General features: G+C 36.9%; 1 protein-coding gene across 1 annotated transcript in view; it reads left to right on the plus strand.

The window, feature by feature from the left end:
- Positions 1-17,533, plus strand: part of col28a2b (collagen, type XXVIII, alpha 2b) — a 46,380-nt gene extending 28,847 nt beyond the window's left edge. Inside the window, exons 19-36 of the mRNA XM_056266025.1 lie at positions 735-806; positions 902-970; positions 2,123-2,194; positions 2,317-2,385; positions 7,428-7,496; positions 7,567-7,635; positions 7,759-7,827; positions 7,929-7,997; positions 9,169-9,237; positions 9,325-9,393; positions 9,475-9,555; positions 11,417-11,452; positions 11,533-11,569; positions 12,982-13,539; positions 15,160-15,416; positions 15,494-15,683; positions 16,987-17,178; positions 17,270-17,533. Of these exons, the coding sequence (XP_056122000.1) occupies positions 735-806; positions 902-970; positions 2,123-2,194; positions 2,317-2,385; positions 7,428-7,496; positions 7,567-7,635; positions 7,759-7,827; positions 7,929-7,997; positions 9,169-9,237; positions 9,325-9,393; positions 9,475-9,555; positions 11,417-11,452; positions 11,533-11,569; positions 12,982-13,539; positions 15,160-15,416; positions 15,494-15,683; positions 16,987-17,178; positions 17,270-17,277 (2,055 nt within the window). The 3' untranslated portion in view covers positions 17,278-17,533. The remainder of the gene's footprint in view (positions 1-734; positions 807-901; positions 971-2,122; positions 2,195-2,316; positions 2,386-7,427; positions 7,497-7,566; positions 7,636-7,758; positions 7,828-7,928; positions 7,998-9,168; positions 9,238-9,324; positions 9,394-9,474; positions 9,556-11,416; positions 11,453-11,532; positions 11,570-12,981; positions 13,540-15,159; positions 15,417-15,493; positions 15,684-16,986; positions 17,179-17,269) is intronic.
- Positions 17,534-18,272: the final 739 nt, after the last annotated feature.

Below are 18,272 nucleotides of genomic sequence, written 5' to 3' on the forward strand. Positions count from 1 at the left end.
ATATTAATATAAAGTTTAATAAAACGTTACACTCACTTCAGTTCTTCTAGAGGTTCAGCAGGAACACGAATATCTGGTACCGATCCTTCATTCAGGAGCAGCTTCTTAGCAAAACCAGCTTTATACTGACCCTCGTTTATAAAGCAGTCTGCTGAGAAATGATTCGCGCAAACATGAGAGCATTGACGTTGCTCGTGGGGAATATTCCCTTCGAAAACAAACTCAGCCACTGCGTCTTCAGCGGTTCGGATTTAGGAACATTAAAATGACTGTGTTCGTTATTACACCCAAGAACAGAACACCACAATCGCTTAGACGCCATTCTGCTCATAGACAGTGCTCCAGCATATCAACAATGACCGCGCCGGTCCGCGCCGACTATGATTGACAGCTGGCTCACGAGCGAGGGCGGGTCTGTGTTGAAACGCTGCTGTCAATCAACAATCGTGGGAGGGGCTTCCGAGCGTGTGACGTCACACGGTCGAACGGCTCGATTTGAGGCAGGGGAAAACATATAAGGAGATTAAAACAAAAACACTGGATGGGTTTTTATCATCATATGATGGCTGTGTACAGGCACTGCCAACACACATTTCAGTACAATCAACTTGAAAAAGTCTGTGTATCATTATATGACCCCTTTAAAGAATGTAGTTGGCTTTTACAGTGTATATATGTGTATGCTGAACTCCTAATGATCCTGATTTTCAAGTATTGTCTATATCCATGTGTAGGGGGAACCTGGAGCTCCAGGGTTTTCAGGATTACCAGGATTACCTGGGGAAGATGGAGCTCCAGGACAGAAGGTACCAGTCTCACCTGAGTCAGGGAGACATTTACTTGCTCAGCATCAACACATCAGAAACAGACACTCATTGTTGTATCTCTGTTTGTATTTCAGGGAGAACCAGGAGCCTCTGGGTCGAGGGGCCCTGAAGGAGCCGCAGGAGTGGGCATCCAGGGTGAAAAAGTATCTCTTTCACTTTCCTCACATGTTTACCTTTCTTTTTTTAAATTAATTAAAAAAATTTTTTTTTTTTTTTTGGTATTTAACAAGACAACACATAATGATACATTCAATTAAAAATAAGAAATTACAGACTGCCTCAATTTAAACCCTTCCAGAACCCTCCCACGCACACAAAAAAATTAAATAAAAATAATAATTGAAAAGAAATTGATTAGAATAAACATTCCTCTCTTTAGTATTGGTCCTTCCTCTTCCCAGTAGCTGTCAATTATTGTGTAATATGTTTACCTTTCTAAAATCATCTTAACCCTATAAAGCCTACTGTATCATAATTAATGCGCACATTTCTAAGCCCTCTTAATTATCAGGATGATCAAAACTTTGCTGTAAAACCTAGTGTTGCACAAAATCTACTACATGTTTTCTGGCGTCTGATTGATAGTTCATACTTTTTTAGCAAATAAATAGGCCTTTTAGTGGACCGGTTATTGTGAAAATGTCCACCTTCAGGTTGTGGTTCACTTTTCTTTTTGCTGTGAAATCTTTGATATTGTTAGTAATGTTTCAAGATGAAAGCGTACTGGACTGGACTTTGGTTTAATTGATTATCTATACATCATTTTTTAGAAACATCATGGTGAAATTTGATTATCAAATATGATCTATCAGGCTTTTAATTATTTGTTTATTTGTTTATCATTGCATTGCATTATATGATTTGCCATCCACAATTAAAACTACAGAGCTTTGATCATAAAACTAAGCATTTAAATTATAATTTTACCGGGACATATTATTGGGAATATTGAATGACATCTGGTATTTATATGTATTTTAGGTAAGTAGTCTGCTAAACTGTTATAAAGATCATTATCATAATTTTATCTTACTTTTTTGGTCACATGCTATATGAGCCATAAAAGTTTGATGTATCAAATATGACACACAACAAAAAAAAAACTTTTTTTTTTTTTGTCTAAAGGTTCAACAAACTGTTTAATATGAACTTTTATTTAATGTGGTAGGCTTTACAGGGTTGAAGACCCCATGAAATGAAAATGATTGTGTGTTCTTGTTTCAGTATGGTGTTTTACTGTGAACTCCAGCTTGATGCTTATTGATGTAGTGTTTTGTTAATGTGATGTTGTGCAGGGTGATCAGGGTCAGCGGGGGGTCCGTGGGTTAGCAGGGCCATCAGGAATAGCTGGACCCTCAGGGTCAAAGGTGAGTGAGATCAGTGAATCTGGAATATTTTGTCTTTTGGTATATCATATCATACAAAATGAGTTTGAGGGTAAAAATACCTAAAATAATTTTCATTCTGTTTTTTATTAATGTCTCTGTAGGGAGAGCCTGGCACCCCTGGGCGACTGGGTTTACCTGGACTACCGGGACGTGCAATACCAGGACCAAAAGTAAACGCTTTTAAAAAGTTTTTGGGTATTTGCTAGGGCTGTAACGATACGCGATATAAAATCGAAATCGCGATGCTCAGGTCCACGATCCTGTATCGCGATGTGAGAAGGCAGAATCGCGATCACACCCCTTCCAACTCCCAGAGTTATCCTTCCTGTCCAGAACCAGGGCTCGAATTTCGGCGCGGGTATTGCGCATAATTCTAATCATTCCCGCAGGTCTCCCATTTATAATGCGGGAAATTCCCGCAATTGTAATCCACACAGATAATAAAATCAAATCATTCTTTTAACAACTATCTTCCAGACGCAATTTCACAAACAGCGTGAGTGTTCAGCGGTGCCGCGCGTCTTCAATCTCTTCTCATAATGTTTTGTGCAAGGCAGGCATCAAGCGCTGCGGCGATCATACACACTCGCGTTTTGGAGTCGGGACCATAGACTGTAAGGTCGGGACATGACGGAATATTCACTTGCACAATCGGGCCAGCAGTGCATCGTGACTGAAGTCTTTTTAAGTCTTACCAGTTTAAACATTCAAGCGATTTTAAACTAATCAGTGCTCGCGCGGTCTCTGAGATTATTTTCTATGCACACATTCATAGAAAATCCGCCTCAAAAACAGCTGGCTGGCTAGTAACTATTTTTCGCGGATTATATTGCTTTAACACGCAAAATTGTCAATTTCGGTCTTTGTGAGTAGGCTATACTCTAAATATAGTCGGTTTTGTCTTTAATAAGCATAAAACGCATGCAGTATAATGAACACAGGATCCGTGCACTAGCTCTTAAAGTGACGGCAGTCATATGTGTCTGTCATTAATTTTGTTGTCAAAACAACAAAAGATGGCTTTAAGTTAAAGGAATCAGGATTAATAGCCTATGTATTTAATTTATTCAGGACTAAAATACTACCCGGTGTTATTTTCCATTTTATTACTTTATTCAGTGTCTGTATATGAATAACGTTACTATTAGACCTATTCAAAAACTTTTCTCTTTAATTGTCTTTATTTGTATCTTTATTCTATTTTATTTATTTGTGCTACTTTTTTCAATTGAATTAAACAATTTAAATCAAGCTTCCTTGTGATGTGTAAATTCTTAACAACAATAGGCTATTACCCCATTGTAAAAATGCAATGAGCGTGAGCGCAAACATTTAGGCAAGATAAATGTAATAATTTTGTTTGGAAAATCTAAGGGGGGATCCCCCCCCCCCCAATTTTCCAAAACGAAATTCAGGCCCATGAGAACTACCACATCTTTAAATTACTATTAGTATTATTTGAAGTTAACATTATAAAATACGTAGACCTACACCACAAAACTAGTTGAGGATAAATGATTTAAAATTTGGCAATTTCAGCATTATGGACGTGAAATTTGCAGCCAAAACTTGAAATATAAATTCTCAGAAAGTGCATTAAATTAATCCTCAATTGACCGGCAACACGTCCAACATGCAGATGCATATCCTACGGCACCATCCTGAAATCAATTTAGTTGGAGTACAGAACATAGCCCAAAAGCAGCAGCCTACACTGCCTAGTATAGTATAATAATTTGCGTAGTTATTATTGTTCTTTGGTGTTTAGATTATACAGGTTTTTCCTAATGTTATTTAATAAAAATACCGGTATTTTTTTTCTTCTCTCAAAATCTCTTTTTTTCACCACAAGCCCCGCCCCCTCAAGCCCCGCCCCCGTGATAGAATCGCGATACGAATCGAATCGTGGGTCAAAAATCGTGATACGAATCGAATCGTGGGTTTGGTGTATCGTTACAGCCCTAGTATTTGCACTATAAAACAAAGAAAACTTACATTTAAAGTTACTTTCAGACTTTTGGACCCCACATATATATATATATATATATATATATATATATATACACACACACACACATATACAGAAAACCTATCAAATACACAGTATGTCGGGACATACCGAGCACCTCCTCCACCACCTATTGGCTATTTAAAATAGCCCATAGTGTTTTGTTTTAATCACAGCTCGGTATTTTATATATATATATATATATAGTGCATTTATGTGCCATTATATAGTGCATATGTGCCCTATACAGTGCATTATGTTCCATTCAAAATAGTAATTGTGTGAACAAGTGTCCGATTTTAGCCGCAGCTTCAGCGTCTATTTGTAGTGTAGGGGGGCGGGGCTTCAGATTCTAGAGAGCTGTTGATTGGACAGAAAATCTGATCAGAAGCTGAAGTGCAGACAGAGTGATGTCATCAAAATATTGGCGGAAGTGAGAGACTGTAAGTTTTGAATGCTTGTGCCTTCTAAATGCAAATTTTGTGATTGTTTTGGCGCTCACTAGCTTATAGATAACCGTACGGCCAAGATTTTCATACTAAAAGCCCCAAAAAACTTTTTGATATCTTGGGGACTTTAAAGTGCCCAATTATATCTGCTTTTTCGAATTTTACCTTTCATGTAGTGTGTAATTGAGCTGTTTGTGAATGTAAAAGGTCTGCAAAGTTTTAAAGATAAAAGTGCACGACGATTGTCTTCTAAAAGAAAGAATCGATTCTGAACTGCTGAAACGAGTCGTCATCAATTTCAGTTTCACTTCCTGTTACAAACCTTCGTAACAATGTAAAAAATTTGCATAATGCCAGCCTATGGTTTTCATTGGCTGCCCGCAAATAATGTCTACTTTGACCTTCAAAACTTTAGTTGTAGATGATGCTTTCAGCTGCGAATCCACTTTGCATGAACTTCAGAAGGATAATTGATATGGAAAAACCAACGGCATTGTTACTGTTCATATCACTGTGTATCAAGCTCTGAGGAAGCCTCCGGAGCTGAAATTCAGATATGGTAATTTTTTAGTTTAGTTTAATTTAGTTTCCAACACGCGCTGTAAGCGGTCGACCAATCATAGCAGATTGGGCTGTCTAACCAATCAGTGCAGACTCTCATAAAGGAGGGGTTTAGAGAGACAAAGGCCTCGTTTACACTGTGAGTGAAATGTGACCCAATTCCGATTTTTTACTCGTATGCGACACAGATCGGATGTGTTCTATGACAGTGTAAACAGGAAAAAAACGCATGCATTCGGATATTTCGAGATCGGTTTCAGGCATCGTTCATATGTGGAAATAAATCAGATGTAAATCGGATATGTGCCAATGCGACTGTCATGTAAACAGGCAGATCGGATTTTCCGAGGCATTAGGCTGCGTCTCCGCGGTTTAATGACGAGAGAAACCCCGACGCGCATCTGCGGATGGACGGATGGCCCGATGAAACAGTGTGTCGTCGTAGTAGAGGAATGTGGACACACGTTGACACAACATATCAAAGGTTGGCTTGCTCATCCTAAAATTTCGGACCCACTGCTCCTCGTTAAAGCCCGCCACGATCTCATGAAAGTGCGTTTATTGCACGATTTTTTTTCAAGTGCCATTTACGCCAAAAATAGTTTTTGCGTGCATGATACGCACTTTATGGCGTTTAATACGCACGTTTACAGTGCATATCATTTGCAAGCAAAAACTATTTTGGGCGTATAAATGGCATGAGAAATTAAAATTTGTGCTATAGATACTCACTTTTTATGAGATCATGTTGTATGTTCCCACCTGTCCTGAGATCTCGCTGCGCGTTCGTCCATCTGAGCAAGAAGACCCCTTTAAACATGCGCGATGTTTCAGTCAAGTGTAAACACATGACTCGGATATGGGTCACAATTTAAAGAACGTGTAAACGGACGGTAAAAAAAATCGGATATAGGCAACAAATCAGAATTGGGCATCAAGACCTGCAGTGTAAACATTTACATTTATTCATTTAGCTGACGCTTTTATCCAAAGCGACTTACAATTGCTATTAGGGGTGTAACGGTACATGTATTCGTATTGAACCGTTTCGGTTCGAGGCTTCCGGTTCGGTACGCATACAAACCGAACGATTCCTTGGACCATTTTTCTTGCCGACAAAATTTGCGCTGGCGCGACCACCACAACGTTGCGCAACATCAAATGGCAAACGTAATGAAAGCGGAACGAAACTGCGCTACTCATTATATTGTGCTTCACGGATCGTTTGACCAGCAACATCTGTGCAGCGCGAGCCCATCTCGATCAAGCGACACTGTTACAACACAGCGCTAAGAGATCCAGTAAAGAAAACATTTGAATTCGCCACTGAAGTAATAACACCACTGCGAGATCTAGTGAGAAGCATTCACATTTCTCCGTTATTAACCGTAGATCTCTAGATCAAACAGCGCTGACGTGGACACCAGGAGAAACATTGTGCCGTGAATGAACTAATACTTTACGTCCACAGACCAGCAACATTCACCATGGATTTAATATAGTAACACTAACTGTAACCAGTTTGGCTGGAATAGTGAACTGCTTTCAAGTACTTCACACATCTTTTTCCAGCTCTTCAAAACTCAAATAATATATAAATAAATATATATATATTTAAATGTTATTTTTAATGTGATGACCAAAACATTATTTGTTCATCCTTCAAAGATGACCCCCATTTATAAACCTGAAAGTTTCAAGATGTAGGAAAACTCAGTTATTTAAAAATATTTTTTTCTTTTAACAAATAAGAAATTTCTCTGGCATTTCTTTCTTTTTGCTGTATCGAAAACGTACCGAACCGTGACTTTAAAACCGAGGTACATACCGAACCGTGATTTTTGTGTACCGTTACACCCCTAATTGCTATATATGTCAGAGGTCACACACCTCTGGAGCAACTAGGGGTTAAGTGTCTTGCTCAGGGACACATTGGTGTCTCGCAGTGGATTCGAACCCGGGTCTCTCACACCAAAGACATGTGTCTTATCCACTGCGCCATCACCACCCCATCAAACGAGGTCTAACTTATTGATCAGACAGTTTTTAGACTCTTTGAGAAATGATGTGATGTGCAATGCATATTATGAGAAAATTAAAGTGTTTTTGACCTTGGATGCATGTGAATCTATTGTAGGAGACTCCAAACAAAAATTAGAAATCTTTAAAATAACATTATAATGTCTCATTGTAGGGTGACTCAGGCCCATCAGGTCCACCCGGGTTAGTAGGAGAGACAGGATATGGACTTCCTGGACCAAAGGTACATTTAATTGTTAAAATTGTAAAACAAAATGATGTCAGTTCTTGATCAAAATTCGTTTGTTTCTCAGGGTGATCGTGGTGACCCTGGTCCTCTTGGTCTCAGCGGCCCTAAAGGCGACGGCTATCCTGGACCCTCAGTACGTAAAACATCCACAAAATGACATGTTCATGGCATCATAGATAGAAATCTTCATTATTCAGCGTGAGGCTATATTTTGTTGTTGTTGTGTGTGTCATTTGTTTGTTGGCTTCCTTTTCAGGGGCCTCCCGGTCTTCCTGGTCTTCCAGGAGAACATGGTCAAGAGGGCATCGGGATACCAGGACCAAAGGTGGGTTTGCTATTATGTGTCACCCTAAAGCAGATCATATATATGAATATTATGGACATATAGTGTGTAAACACAGATATTTTATCGTGACCGTGTCTCAGGGTGATGTCGGCTTCAGAGGTTTACCGGGCCAACCTGGACCTCCAGGGGAAGGACTGCAAGGACCACCTGTACGTCATCAAGCACAGTCTGATAGTGATGATGTGTTAGCCCTTGTCAATCTCTCTCAGCCCTTCTTAGTCTTGATTTAACACATTGTTGCATTCGATCTTCTCCCATTGTGCCATCAGATTTCTAAATTGGATGGTTAAGATGCAGACGTTATAATTAAATGAGTAAAATTAATTTAAAATGTGAAAATATAAAATATAAATTCTATGTTAATGTAATATTTACACTACCATTAAAAAGTTTGGGTCAGTAAGATTTTTTTATTAAATAAATAATTGCCTTTATTAAGCAAGGACACATTAAATTGCATCAAAAGTGAAAATAAAGACATTAAAAAACAAAATCCTGAAATAATGTTAATATAAAGCATTAACTGTTTTCAACATTGATAATTATAAATGTTTTTAGAGTGATTTCTGAAGGATCATGTGACACTGAAGACTGGAGTAATGATGCTGAAAATTCAGCTTTGATCACAGGATATATATATATATATATATATATATATATATATATATATTCACATAGAAAAGACTTCTTTTAAATTGCAATAATAGTTTTTATTTTTAAATGCTGTTTTTACTGTATTTTTGATCAAATAAATTCAGCCTTGGTGAGCAGAAGAGACTTATTAAAAACATTAAAACAATATTATCAACCACCAATATTTGAGCTGTGTATAATTTATATTTTATAGTACAAAATATTAAAGTGCCATCTGCAAACAAATGTAAATGGTGCTTTTCTCATCAAAAAAAATAAAAAATCTAAATTTCTTTAAAATAAATGCCACTTACTTTGTTTTGTTATCTGATGCAATAATATTCAGACATCTTTTAAGTGTGTCTTAAGTATCTAAATACCTTTTTGGAGACACTGTATATGCCAAAGCACACGAATAAAAACTTTCTTTGGAATACATCCCATTCCTCAAAGGTTTCATCGATTACCACATCATCTTAACGCCACATTTATCATAGTACCGTATCCATGATCGTATATTCACAACCAGATACACACATGCACCTGCTTCAAATCTTTTACATATGTCCAACAAATCCAGATAATGTAATCCAGTAACATAAACGTCATTCCAGATGTCCGAGTTCTGCTTTTATCTCTGCATGAATGTGTTTTAACTTTTGTTTTATGCTGAATACTCTCTCTCAGGGCAACATGGGAAGACCAGGACCTCCTGGGCCAACTGGGCCACCAGGACAAGGCATACAGGGTCCAAAAGTGAGACACTGGCATACACACTTCATAAAGAGTTGAACACATATCTATATCTAAACCTAAGCGCACATCTTATATACTCTATAACAGGGAGATCAGGGGTCGCAGGGTGTAACCGGGCCAAGGGGACCTCTTGGAGAAGGAATGCCGGGGTCAAAGGTCTCAGGTTTTGTCATATAATCTATGTAACATGATTGAATATTCGTATATTGTAATGCGAGGTCCATTCGTGTTTCTCAGGGGGATCGTGGAGCTCAGGGTGAGAGAGGGATGAAGGGAGTTAAAGGTGACATGGGAGATTCTGGCGTTCCTGGACAAACAGTTAGTAAACTAACCTCGACGCTAACAGAATTTTAAGCAACACTAAGTAAGATTTTTTTACCTTAAAGGGATGGTTCACTTTGAAATTAATTTTTGGTATGTTTTAGCTTACCTCAAGGGCATCCAAGATGTAGGTGTCTTTGTTTCCGCAGAAGTTTCAATTTTGATATTTTTAGGTCAAACCGTTCTTGTCTGTCAGTCATATAATGCAGGTCTATGGTCACCGCCTCAAAGAGCATGCACAGAGAAGTCCAGATTAAACATGATTTAATGACTCGTAAATGTAAGTACACATTGATGGCCTAAGACACGAAACGAGCGGTTTGTGTGAGAAAACGAACAGTATTTATATCGTTTTTACCTCTTGTAAACACAGCCACGTCCAAGTGATCTGAGGGCGCGGGCGCTTCGGTCTGTGCAAGCGCTGGAAGTGATCTCTCGCGCGTGTACGTCACTCATTGTTTACACAGAACAGAGATTGTAGGTAAGACTGCTAATTAAAATGGTACTAATTTGCGCTTATCCGGGATGTTTAAACCGTCAGAAAAGAAAACAATTAAAAAAAATAAAACAATTGTATGAGTGACGTACACGCGCGAGAGAGATCACTTCCAGCGCTTGCGCAGACCGAAGCGCCGGCGCCCTCAGATCACTTGGACGTGGCTGTGTTTACAAGAGGTAAAAACGATATTAATACTGTTCGTTTTCTCACACAAACCGCTCATTTCGTGTCTTAGGCCATCAATGTGTACTTACATTTACGAGTCATTAAATCATGTTTAATTTGGACTTCTCTGTGCATGCTCTTTGAGGTGGTGACCATAGACCTGCATTATATGACTGACAGACAAGAACGGTTTGACCTGAAAATATCAAAATTGAAACTACTGCGGAAACAAAGACACCTACATCTTGGATGCCCTTGAGGTAAGCTAAAACATACCAAAAATTAATTTTAAAGTGAACTATCCCTTTAAAATAATGTTTCCAAAATGGTTCCAGTGGTTCATTAAGTCGTAACAGGGTGAAAGGCACTTCTGCATTCGCTTTGCGCTCCTATATCTGCTATAACCACGCTGTGTAAGATTGCGTTTCTGTAGTTCTAATGAGACATAAGAAAACTACAAATTTGACTTGCTTCACGTCAAGCGTTACAATAGTCATTATTTAGTTTTTCTTCGTTTCTGATGTCGCAATACATCATACTTTCACGAAATCATGCAACACACTCTAGCTCGTCTGTGGACATCATTCATTCCAAAGCCGGCGCTGGATAAACAGCGAGTGTGTGTGCGGAGCCCGTTCTCATCCCAAAGCGTAATATACTGACTCTTTTGCCAAAGCGTCTATATCCCACGCACGTGGCACCCTTTAGCGTCATATGAGACGCAGATATATGGCGCCTCCTAGTGGTCTAACCCTAACACTACCCCAGACCTAAACCTACCCAAAACCGAAGCGTGTTATATTGACGCTAAAGGGTGCCATATGCGTTGGATATAGACGCTTTGGCAAAAGAGTCAATATATTACGCTTTGGGATGAGAATGCGTTGGTGTGCGACAGTCGGCTGCGCTAGGCTAAATTATTTACCACAGCGGTAATGGACAATTCCACTTCCAACCTGTAGGGCGACCGCAGAGGAAAAGTTACTTGGTGTTGCTTTAAAATCGGTCATTACACTGTATGCATGAGTTTCTGTTTCATTTAGGATGCAGCCTAAATATAGTAGACTGCAAAGTAAGTCGTGGAACCGAGCCATATAGTCATCATTTATTATTTCAGCTGAGTAAAAGAGAGGCAAAATGATGTTTATAAAAATAAATCTCAGTAGTGTCATTAATTATAACTCACTTTTTTAGGGTAGACCAGGAATCAAAGGAGACTCTGGGCTAACGGTATGTCTTTCACATCATACTACAAAATTCAAAACACACTGTGCATATTTCACTCATTCAAATATGATGTTTGTTTTTAGAGGGACGACATCATCAGAATGATCAGGGAGATTTGTGGTATGTTGCATCCCACATTACACTTAATCGTCAACGTAATAGGCTTTATGTATCGGTCAAAAGTTTGAGGTCGGTAAGATTTTTTTTGGATGATTTTGAAAAAAAGATTCTTCTGCTCACCAAGGCTGCATTTATTTGATGAAAAATACAGTAAAACCTGAAATATTGTGAAACATTATTACAATGTTTCTATTTGAATCAGTCTTATTTTAGTTTATTAGTATTTTGAATTAGTGTTGTGTAAATTTTAATAGTCATTGATCCCTAACAGATATCATAAGAGAGAGAACCTATTCAATGTGTAAAATATATGTGTGTACGTGCTTGTGCGTGACGTTTCAGGAACATATGGGACAGAACAATTGACCTTAGGGACAGCCAGTTTTGGCCAGTTTATTTCAGTACCAGTTTGTGTCTTTAAGTAGAGACTAAACAGCAGTAAGGACCTTATCTGAGTGGGTGAAAGGTACAGCGGGTGAGGAGGAACCTTGAAAAGAGTATACAGACTGTCTCATGTCTTCCTGTTGGGTGTCACTCCTCTCGCACAGATTGAACTCCTGTGTGTTTGGGACTGAACCTATTCTTGCAAGAATAAATACTTCTCTTTTTATTAATTTGACTCTGAGTGTCTCTTACGCAGTGATGATGTTTAACAGAAGTTTTGCCACAACATTAGCTTGTAGTTTTTTTTTTTTTTTTATTGTTAATTTTGTTTTCTGGAAATACAAATGTGCTTTTGTCATTGTATACGTTTTTTTTTTAAATATTAATATTAGGTTAAATTTATTTTTATTTCAGTTTTAATTTAGTTTTAGTTTTCATTTATTTGCATTTAAAAATGTTAGTGCTTCAGAGTAAACTTATTTCAGTTTATTGCCAAAATGTCTAATTTTACTTTACTTTAAGTTTTTCAACTAATATTTATATATTTATTTCAGCTTTATTTCATTTCAATGTTTGTAATAGTTTTAGTTTTAGCTAATGATTTGAATATATTGAAAAATGTCATTTATTCCTGTGATCAAAGCTGAATGTTCAGCATCATTACTCCAGTCTTCAGTGTCACATGATCCTTCAGAAATCATTATAATATGATGATTTGCTGCTCAAGAAACATTTCTTATTATTATCAATGTTGAACATGTTGTTGTTGAAACTGTGATAACTTATTCAGGTTTCCTTACTAAACAGAAAGTTCAAAAGAACAGCATTTATTTGAAATCTAAATCTTTTGTAACATTATAAATGTCTTTAATGTCGCATTTGATCAAGTTAATGCATCCTTGCTCAATAAAAGTATTAATTTCTTTAAAACGTTTTACTGACCCCAAACTTTTAAATGGTATATAATATAGCCTAATTTTAGTCCAGTCTCACTGGTTTTAAGTTCATGAAATATACATGTCTTTCAGGCTGTGGAGTCAAATGTAAAGAGCGTCCTATGGAGCTGGTGTTTGTGATTGACAGCTCTGAGAGCGTTGGGCCTGAAAACTTTGAGATCATAAAGGACTTTGTGGCCGCACTAGTGGACAGACTCACCGTGGGACGTAATGCCACTCGAGTTGGCCTCGTTTGTTACAGCCTTGAGGTCCAGCTTGAGTTCAACCTCGCTCGCTACATGACCAAACAAGATGTTAAACAAGCCATACGCAGGGTTCCCTACATGGGCGAGGGCACGTACACCGGCTCTGCCATCCGCAAAGCAACTCACGAAGCGTTTTACAGCGCGAGGACGGGTGTGAGGAAGGTTGCCATTGTCATCACTGACGGGCAGACAGATAAACGTGAGCCTGTGAAGCTGGAGATCGCTGTTAGAGAGGCGCACGCAGCCAACATCGAGATGTACGCGCTGGGGATTGTTAACATTAGTGATCCGACACAGGAAGAGTTTCTCCAGGAGCTTAATCTCATTGCGTCGGACCCTGACACTGAGCACATGTACTACATAGACGACTTCAACACCCTGCCAGGTAATAGAGACAGCAAGCTTGAGGCTGAATGCCAGGTCACATACTTCAACTGTATGAAAGTACTTCTCTGGTGATGGTAACCCTTTGAATACTGTACGTATGGATGTGTGCAGTCTGCCGTCAATATGTGCATGATTTTTTTTTTCACATCTCTTTTTATTTTTACTTATGATTGTGTGTAAAAACGTCATAGGTAACACTTTATAATAACTACACGCTAATAATCATTAGTTAAGCATGAGTAAACAGTTAATTCATCATTCATAAAGCATTAATAGACATTAATAAGCAGTTTATAAATACAGCTATAAATGCTTTCTTCTTGATTTACAAGCATATCTATAATTTATTTAATAATTGTATTTTCATCCTTTATTAATGATCAATTTATTATTTCTAAATGAATAATTGCATTTTTTATAAACCAGTTACTTAAGAGTTTTCAGTGGTTCATAAGATCACTTAGAACGTGTAAGTAATTGATTAATAAACTATTTAAATGTACATTCATACATCTTATTATTCAGACATATAGTGATGGTTACTTAGTGTGTTAATAAATGCTTTATTAACATGTATTTATGCTGTAATTCAGGGTTAATTCGGGTAGTTATAAAGCATTTAATAGTGGTCAGTTAACTATGTTTGTGAGCTCATCTAAAGTGAGGACTATTCATGCCTTGTAAAGCATTTATAAAGGAGATTTAAAGGCTGTTAAATATTTCTATGTTCTGTATCACTGTGTTGTGTTTGTTACATTTTACTGTTTAGAAGATTGATGCGCCTTCAAATCTTCTTTATAAATGCTTTACAAGGCATGAATAGTCCTCACTTTAGATTAGCTCACAAAATAGTTAACTGACCACAACTAAATGCTTTATAACTACCTGTATTTACTACTTTTACTTACACTTTCTAAGTGATCTTATGAATGACTGACAACTCATGCTATACTTCATTTAGAAATTATTAATTGATCATTAACAAACTATGAAAATACAATTATTAAACGCATTATAGATTAGCTTATAAATCAAGAAAAAAGTGTTTATAGCTGTATTTATAAACTGCTTATTAATGTCTATTAATGCTTTATAAATGATGAACTAACTGTTTACTCATGCTTAACAAATGATTAATAGCATGCAGTTATTATAAAGTGTTACCAACAGGGACAATAGAGAGATCATGTGGTGCAGAATTATGCTAGAATCATTCATAGTTGTGTTTCATTACCGGTACATTATATATCATTATTATTAATTTTTAGATTTAAACACATACATTTAAAAATTGCTGCATGTTTACACTGTTAGCACACTGGGTTGTTGACATGGGGGAAAAAAGCATAGGAAAAAATGATAGGTGTACTTTTCTGACACCTCTAGCATACTATTTTCTATATATATATATATAATAATTTGTAATATAACAAAGATTTTTGGAGTATGTTTTACAGGAAAATATTATTTAATTCTTTATACTTTAACATTTCATGTTTAATTCAATGTGTTACTTGCCATTTTTGTAATTATTTATGAAATTTACTGACTGAAAATTATTTTAAATGAAATAATATATTTCCCATTTTCCCCCTCTTTTTAATTGTCCCTCACACAGCTCTGGAGTCCAAACTAGTCAATCAGCTCTGTGAGGATGAGAACGGAGCACTCATCTTCAGTCGCATTAATGGTTTTGAAAACGGATATGGAATTAATGGCAACCGCATCAATGGGAACGGCGGGTATAATTCTGGCACCAACATAAATGAAGGCAACAGAGAGAACAAGGGATCACAATCTGGGATGAACACTGTTACTCAAGAGCGCGGGAAGGGAGAAACGTTTGCTCTAACATTTGGTCCAGACATTAATGAGGTTAGTACACTGAAGATAATGAATGGATTTTTATATTTGTGCTCTAATTTTGTGTGTGTGTGTGTGTGTTCTCTTAGGAGGCTGAGCGTGTAACTGAGACACCAAACACTTCAGAGCAGAGCAGCGGTAGAGGAGATACTCCAACAATTACTGGGACATCCACAAATATCAGACCTTCATCAGGGACATCATCATCATCAACAACTGTGAACTCGTCATCATCCTCAGTGCTGTATATACCAGCGCCACGACCACCGTTACCTAGAGGTAAACACATGACACACTCACTAATACAATACCAAATACACATAAGTTTGGAGTCAGTAACATTTTTTATATATATCTTTTTTTCAGTTAATAATTTTATTCAGCAAGGATGCATTAAATTGGTCAAAAGTAACTGTAAAGACATTTATAATATTTCTAAATATTTCTATTTCAAATAAATGCTGTTCTTTGAACTTCTATTCATCAAGAAATCCTGAAAAAATGTATCACGGTTTACACACACACACACAAAAAAATATTACAGATGCCAAACATTTGTACGGAAGTGTATTGCATTCACTTGAAGAAAATAATCTATTCTGTTTTTCTGGATTAATGAGTTAATTATCTCAGAATTACAAGATAATTTTTCATGGATTTTTTTTTTTTTATCTGTTTTTCTGAATTAATGACTTGATTATCTCAAAAACTCAGAAATTCAGAAAAACAGTGCAAAAACTTTTTTCCATGAAAAATTATCTTGTAATTCTGAGATAATTAACTCGTTAATTCAGAAAAACAGAGCAAAACAAATTTTCTATAAAAAATTATCTTGTAATTCTGAGATAATTAACTCGTTAATTCAGAAAAACAGAGCAAAAACTTTTTTACCATGAAAAATTATCTTGTAATTCTGAGATAATTAACTCGTTAATTCAGAAAAACAGAGCAAAACAAATTTTCTATGAAAAATGATCTTGTAATTCTGAGATAATTAACTCGTTAAATCAGAAAAACAGAGCAAAAACTTTTTTCCATGAAAAATTATCTTGTAATTCTGAGATAATTAACTCGTTAATTCAGAAAAACAGAGCAAAAACTTTTTTCCATGAAAAATTATCTTGTAATTCTGAGATAATTAACTCATTAATTCAGAAAAGCAGAGTACATTTTTCTTTTTCAAGTGAATGCAATACGCTTCCGTACATTTGAAATTTGGTGTACATAAAAATACAAAGATATATTTTTCCCAAGACGGCAAATTCCTGATTTTGTAGTCACTCATTCATTACTTACTTACTTACTTAGGGCGAAATCCTATCGGAATTAAAACCTAAAAAAATTGCCATCTCTTCTTTGGACCATGCATTTAGTCACATTTATGGTGGCAGAGAGAGGTTAACGTGCAGCAACTAAAGAAAACACATGCATATAGAAAAAAACACCAGCTTTGTGAAGGGAACAAAAACATTGTTTGGAATTCGCCCAATAACAAAAGCAAGTGACATATTCTCAGACATTGCCCACCAGACAGGATCTGAAATGTAATCTTGCTAAACATTGTTTTTACATCTATGTCCAGAGTTTGTGTCTCTGGACCCCCGTTGTGAGCTGCTCCTGGATCAGGGCCCTTGTCGGGACTATAACATCCGATGGTACTACGACCGGCAGGCCAACGCCTGCGCACAGTTCTGGTATGGAGGCTGTGATGGGAACCGGAACCGCTTTGACACAGAAGAAGAGTGCAAGAGGACATGTGTGGTCGTGAGAGCAGGTAAAATGCACACCTGATAAGTAAATATTACAGCAAATGAAAAAGGACACCAGTTCCTGCCATTTAGTCACACTATTTTCTTTGCATTTAGGAGGCTGATATCAACTGTGGAGACATTTTCCTTTGTCTGTAATTCCTCACGACGGACCTGCACTGAAAAACCCAAAGCATAAACATGTTGTAGGAAAGAACATTTATTAAGGGACATTGTTATGCAACAGTAGCTCATCGAGAAAGCGTATCATTTCATATCACAACCAGCAGAACTGTGAATTTGCAATATTGTACACTGTTATAGTTAAACAACATTAATTGAATTGGCATTTACGTAATAAATGAAATGTGTTCTTGATTTTGAGAACTGTGTTGAAATGTTTTCAGTATCAGTGAAAGTTTTTTTTATCTCGTACTGTATGTACTTTTTGTAATAAAATATTTTGTACGTGGATAAATGGCTTGGCTGTTACACTGTCAACAAATTCAAAAGTTCTGTAATCCCATGTTCACTAAATGATGCTGTATTTAATTTTCCGCTCAAGGAGGATTTGTGCTCCTTTTTACAGAACTCTGTATTATAATAGATTTATAATGAGGAAACATGTGGTTCTCTTGTGGTTAGACACTGCCATCTTCTGGAAAGAAACCACATTGTGGTATTGTGATGTCCAAAGATGACTATAATACTTTAGACGTCTATCCGTTAGCATTCACATTCATCTCAATGGCAGTTGCATGGGATGCAGTCCTGACCTGCCATTTTTGTTCATGTGACTAATTGGAGTAAAGGGTTGGCGTCTTAGCATAATCCAGCTAGCTTCTTACTACTGTGCCCATACTACACCAATATGTTGGCAAAACCTCTTTCTTTGTTATCTTTGTTATCTTTTCACAAAAATGTATATGCATGAAAAATTTGGTTAAATATAGTTGGGCACCAAGATAATCAACCCAAAAATTCTAAGAAAGCAGCATCCAAAAAAAAACTTACCATAGCTAAAGTCTATCTGTCTTAAAGGTGCTATATGTAACTTTTCTTCTAAAATGAATCCTTTTTTATTGCCTCTGTGTGAAGGGGTTGTAATCACACATTACAA

Source organism: Rhinichthys klamathensis, unplaced genomic scaffold (assembly GCF_029890125.1).
Source record: "Rhinichthys klamathensis goyatoka isolate OS25496 unplaced genomic scaffold, OSU_Roscu_1.1 h1tg000244l_1, whole genome shotgun sequence".
NCBI lineage: Eukaryota > Metazoa > Chordata > Actinopteri > Cypriniformes > Leuciscidae > Rhinichthys > Rhinichthys klamathensis.